General features: G+C 31.4%; 2 protein-coding genes across 2 annotated transcripts in view; one reads left to right on the top strand and one right to left on the bottom strand.

Moving 5' to 3' along the window:
* Positions 1–1862, top strand: part of LOC108749301 — a 5262-nt gene extending 3400 nt beyond the window's left edge. The window contains exons 9-10 of the mRNA XM_018487901.1: positions 1105–1272; positions 1487–1862. Of these exons, the coding sequence (XP_018343403.1) occupies positions 1105–1272; positions 1487–1689 (371 nt within the window). The 3' untranslated portion in view covers positions 1690–1862. The remainder of the gene's footprint in view (positions 1–1104; positions 1273–1486) is intronic.
* A 55-nt stretch (positions 1863–1917) lies between these two features.
* Positions 1918–6149, bottom strand: part of LOC108749489 — a 6617-nt gene continuing 2385 nt past the window's right edge. Inside the window, exons 2-6 of the mRNA XM_018488251.1 lie at positions 3340–3460; positions 3190–3264; positions 2603–2779; positions 2218–2412; positions 1918–2104 (exon numbers count right to left, since the gene is read on the bottom strand). Of these exons, the coding sequence (XP_018343753.1) occupies positions 2070–2104; positions 2218–2412; positions 2603–2779; positions 3190–3264; positions 3340–3460 (603 nt within the window). The 3' untranslated portion in view covers positions 1918–2069. The remainder of the gene's footprint in view (positions 2105–2217; positions 2413–2602; positions 2780–3189; positions 3265–3339; positions 3461–6149) is intronic.

The following is a 6149-nucleotide window of genomic DNA, read 5'->3' as shown; positions in this document are numbered from 1 at the left end:
GTATATATATATATATATATATATATATATATAACATCTTTTTCCGTGAATATTTGGTATATTTTTTCTTACAATGATTTTTACGTATTTACTAAAATTAAAAATTTTTCCAGGAGAATATTTAATTATTTAAGTTTGTTGACTGACACACATTAACTGCATGTTTTTATCATGCGCATATATACTTTTAATATTATTGTGGATAAATCTGTTGATGTTTAAATTGTACGACTAGTTATCGTTCGAGAACGCTTCGTCAGACCTCGTGGCTATCTCCTTCGCGTTCCCTCGATCCGATCTTCTTCGGCATACTGTGACCTTAAAATTGAGTGAAAGGGGGAACTGGTAGAGACAGCTATAAGGCGTACATATCTGTCTCCAGACAGTTAAGTTTAGTTCCAAAATGGCTGTGTTCTATCGTAGCTCCTGGCTCATTATCTACAGTGTTTATTAACGAATTAGTAGGCTCCAACTATAAAAAGACTGAATCCAGATTAAAAGTGAAATAGGATGAAACTTTACACAAGCGTCCAAGCGATTATCCTGACTTTCTGTATAATCGCACTTCAGGAATGTGTCGGTGAGTTTCTATCACAAGTCAAAGAACTTTTAATTATTTTATCTGCATTTATCTTGAAATTTTTTATCATATTCTTAAATATCTTTTTAAAAAGTGACAACGTTTGATAATAGACGAATAACTAACGGTTAATAAATCAAGTCAAGTAACCATATTTGATGAAATTTCTTTGTAAAATTTTTTTAAATTAAAATTGCGCATAAAAGGAAAAATTCGAAATTTTACAAGGTTCAATTAATACCTTATCTTTGGTAAAAATTTTTGTTTTGTTAATAAGAGATCTGAAGTACAATATTTTATATGAATATTTATTTCTATATCTTATAAATAAAATAAATTTTCTGATTTAAATACAGATTAATTATTATTAAATTACAAATCATATTGTACAAATAATTTTGCTTTATTCAATGCTAAATTATAAGAAAATTCTGCATATCATTATCGTTCGATGTCTATGCGGCGCGAGTGAAATGACGCGGTAGCAGGTAAAAGTGACAGTTTCATTCGTTGCGTTATTGCAGGCATTCTTCGGAGATGCGTAAGCTGCAGATCGAGAGGAGACTTAGGCTCGTGCAAAGATCCTTTCACTATGAATTCTACACAAATCGCGCTCGAAAAAGGCATTGACGCGGTGCCGTGTGTTTCCGGATGGTGCGGAAAAATCATCGAGAGCCAAAATTTAAATAACGGTAAATTATTCCTCTTTTAAAAAAAATTTTATTTAGCAACATAATTTAGTTCTATAATAAAAATACATATTTCGCATAAAGTTTATTTAATATTATATTCATATTACATTATTAATGAAATTATTCATTAAATAGTAGGACTTAAAATTGATACAGTTAGTTTAATTCTTTTGTAAAAAATTCTAAAAAATACTAATAAATTTATATGTCACAGAATACGGTATCGCCACGCAGAGATTGTGCTTCCAGCGAGGTCCTGATGACAACGAAGAGAGATGTGCTTATACTGTGTGGAATTACAAGAAAGTGTACATGTGCCTGTGTTATGGAGATCTTTGTAACGGAACGATGAAAATGACCATCACTAGTAGTTTTTTAATAACATTATCTGTATATTTAACACGGTGGCTTATTTGAGGATGTATATGATACTTCGTCGTATGGATGGATTAAAGTGATTAAACTTCCTGTGAATCCTTTATAGGAATCAGTACTCTGACGGATATGTATGTTGTGGATGTATGTGTAGAATGTAATATATGTTTTTTATAATGCATACCTATTATAAAATAATCACAAGTAAGACGTGTTTTAATATTAAACGTATTTTTAGATATTTTTTATTTATTAATTAATTTTGTTAATTTGGAGTCAATTTGAGAAAAATGTATAAAAATCTGCCATTAAGCGTTGACGCAGTACTGGTGGGACATTCTATAATTATATTATTATTAATTTAAAATGTAATCTTGAATATATCATTTCTATTCCCTCCGAAAGTACACGTTAGTTTCTAACTAGTTGCATTTTGTTGTAGTATGTTCACAAAATTCTGGAAATTGTAATAAAAAAATATTATACGTACTGCAAAATTTAGCTCATGTGAATTTTTGTACTCAGCAATGTTAAACGTAAATCATTTTTAGATTAGTTGTCCCTTTCTACCTTTCTTGTGAAATGGAGACCTAGGATTTATACTGCCCAAAATGTGTCCATGCAAACCATTCAGTCTCCTCTCTTCCTGATTTCGCAATAACGCTCTTACATGAGGATAATTGTCGAAGAAAAGTTCACCCAACCCATAGAGGTATTTAACTGTCAACATTGCTTCACGGCCGGTCAATAAATATGGATCTCGTTCTGCAATTAGAACGAACCAAAATTATATGGAAACGAAACGATATACATTATTATACATATACATATAAAAGAAGATAGCAAATTAGGATGCCATTTATCCAAAGCGTAACAGTAGAAAGCATTAATTAAAAAGCATATGTAGACCGCTTTGTATCATAGTCAGCAAATCTCTGAGAAAAGATGGTCTTACGCTGTGATTTGTAGAAATCGGGGAAGCGTTGCGATATTTCTTGCCAGCTATACCCAAGATCATTGATGTCAGTTGGTGGCAGAAAAACCCCAATTGGCCACAGAGATTCGACGTTTCCTGAACTCTGTATCACTTGCTGTAAGTGATTTTGTCCGAAACTTGTCCTATAATTATAATCTATAAAAATGAACCACAGATATAAATGATTTTTACTGATGTCGTTTAAAAGATATATTATTAACTCTAATCGATGTTTGCAGGTCCAATAAAAAGACTCGAATATTTTCTTCAAGTACATTCTGAAAAATTATTTATGATAAATATTTTTTACAACCTTATAGTTACATATGCTTATTCTTCAAATTTTGACCTTTAAAATGAAATAAATCATTCAATTACATCTTGATTAATTGCTTGAACTTCAATTATTTTAAGTAAAGATACATTAATTTAAAGTACACTAGACCCGTAAATACATGCAATTAAGAAAATTTCAAAGCAAATACCGATTAGGGTTAATTCTGACTAATATTCCTAATTAATTACACTAAAATAATTGTATACAAGTATAAAAATAAAATATTTACCGAGATCATTAGAATGCTTGGCCACGTTTCGTCGGCCGATCGATATAAACGATTTTTGGGCTACCGTTCGATCTCCTAAATACAAATGCGAATAAGTTAAAGCATCTCAACTTGATAATATAAAATATTATTACGTAATCAGAAGCTAACCGTCTGTTGTAACGCTATGCTCGTACACATTAGGTGGCGACACGAATTTCACGTGCACATTGGCGAGCGGTAAGGAACTGACCACAGTCACCGTTAGTAGCATCAACACCTGCACTGTTATCTAAAATCAAAATAGTAGTTGATTTTATAATTAATGATGTATCTTGTCATCAGAGCCGGATATTCACAAAAAAAACGTGAGAAAAAAATGATTTAGAAATTCTACAGCATATTTTATACTACTTTGGAGTCGATTTCTCCTCAGAAAAAATTTCGAATTTTTGTTAAAGTAAAATGCGTGAATTAAATTTCGCTTTGGAAATGTCTCGCTTTCGGAATGTCTTTGTGTTACAAAACATATTATATAAATCCGTGAGTTTCTCAATAACAAAAAATTATATTATTTTACAATGCACGGTTGCTGAAACTCAATATACATACATATGAAATACAAATAGCTATCACAAAAAGTTTTCTTAGTAAGAATATATTATATTACACACTCGGGTTTCAAGATATTACCTGCAGATGTATGCGCGTTTCAATTTCATAGAGATTCGTTTGCAAAGGAAAATAAAGTAGCTAACGGCAACGATAAAACTATTCATATGGTTTATCAATTCTAATACGATATAAGCCCAGTTCCACAACTCACGGTTAACTCTTAACCGAAGTTCAATTTGTTTCTCATCTCTTTCCAACTCTAGAATTGGAAAGAGACAATGAATAAATTAAATCTCGGTTAAGAGTTAATCGTGAGTTATGAAACTGGGCCTTAGTAACACGGTTATTTGTTCATCTTGTAAAATATTATAATATTTAATAATTATTATATTATGCCGTCTTGCATTACAAGAAAAGAATTGACTCCAAATTTAATTGGGACTTTAAGCCAGGAGTTATATTTTATGAAACAACTTAGGGCGAGTACCTCGCAATCACCATATATATGTCGACGACAGATAAATCTCTTTTTTGATGAATCACAATGCAGAAAACGGACTGTATACGAAACATATCACAGAAATATGTCAAGGTGAATACGTTTCTAAAAATCGTTCTATGCAGATGCATATATAGAATAATGCATAGCATAGGAAGAAATTATATAATTGTTTTCTTGTAATCTGCAAGAAGAAATCAATCTTCGAACTAATAAAACCTGTAAGAGAGTAATATTTATTGATATATAAATATGTGTAAATAGTAAAGAAGTGTATATCGCAATCGTCTGTATCATCAAAAGAATTATTATTAATTACATCGTTGTACATCGTTGTAATCTTCGATTTAGAAAGTTCGTATTTTATAGAGCTTTTCATGGAACTTCTTTACCATTAACTTTTTTTCAGTTATTATTACACGCTAATAAAATGTTTTATGCTCAATAACTTAATTAAAAAAACGAGATAGTAATAACTAGAGATGCACCGGATCATAAAATTACCGGATATTGGATATCTGGGCAGAATGTAACATCGGATATCTATCCGATCGAATACTCGAGAAAGCAATTTTTTTAAGTCGGATATTCGACATTTTTCGGATATCCGATCGGATTCCGAGAAAATGTTTTCTAAAAAAAAGCCTATAGGGAAAAAAATTGTAATTTTGCGACAATATATAAGATATTATAGCATCATGAATATGAATATTTATTTCTAGAACATTTGTATAAGAAAAAGTCGACAATTTAATGATATCAAATTTCAACCGGATACCTCTCCGGATAATAGTGATATCCGGCTATTCGGTCGGATAGTAAAAAAGTGCTAAATAATACCGGATACCGGATACTTTCCGGATATTTGGTGCATTCCTAGTAATAACGTTGATCCGTCAATATTCTATTGATTGTCACATTTTTATGCCATCTTTTATGATCATATTTATGATCTTTTCATGATCATATTTATTTACGAGTATAAAGAATTAAATCGGTTTTAAAAATCTGTAATATTTTTTTTATTTTTCAATATATTTTTTAGCTCTTGTCGTATAAAATATCAACTCTTATCTAGATATGACGTATAGAAAAACTTTAAGAATATATTTTATTACTCCTCAACACAATTTCGTAGCTATCAATTTTTAACTTATTATTCTTACTTCTATAGATTCTCTAAAGTAATCGGGAGTAATTTATTATAACATAAACTCTTGACATAAACGTCGTAACATGTTACATCATTTCTACGACCTGCTTGCGGAATGCTGCCCTTCCTATGCGAGCATTACAAGACAGACTTTTCCCAGCAGGATTGGAATCAGCAACATTGCGCTTTGAAAGGCAATATTCTTCACGACCGAAAGTTACATTATATCTCCGCATGCCATCGGTATTCCTACATCGTCTCAAGTGAGCACACCTACGCCTTTTAACAAAACGCGTGTATGCACGCTGAGCTTATAGCTCTCAAGGAGGTTCGGATAAAGATATACACATGCTTGGCAATGCGTATCAGCAACTCACCCTTTCGCCTTCCTTTCCGCTCACCTTCACTTGGAAGTACATTCGGACGCTATTGAATCCGGCATTTGAGATACAACAGTGCGGAAACTTCATGTGCATAAGTAATATTTCTACATACATTGATAGATTATCGATCAGAGATCTGATGACTACTCTTCGACAATGGAATTTGCGAAAAGGTCGAGCTTCGAAAGGGCATGAAGTCTTTCTCGCGAGAAGGAAAGCTCATAATACACATTTTTAATAGAATGTTACGCAAAAGTAAATTAATTTATGAAATAAAAAGAAATTTGTACATCATATAATTTTATATTGTCTGTTATAACTTCTTGATATG

Source organism: Trachymyrmex septentrionalis, unplaced genomic scaffold (assembly GCF_001594115.1).
Source record: "Trachymyrmex septentrionalis isolate Tsep2-gDNA-1 unplaced genomic scaffold, Tsep1.0 scaffold29, whole genome shotgun sequence".
Taxonomy (NCBI): domain Eukaryota; kingdom Metazoa; phylum Arthropoda; class Insecta; order Hymenoptera; family Formicidae; genus Trachymyrmex; species Trachymyrmex septentrionalis.
Note: the sequence above shows the minus strand (reverse complement) of the source record. Positions and strands in the feature narration are given on the sequence as shown.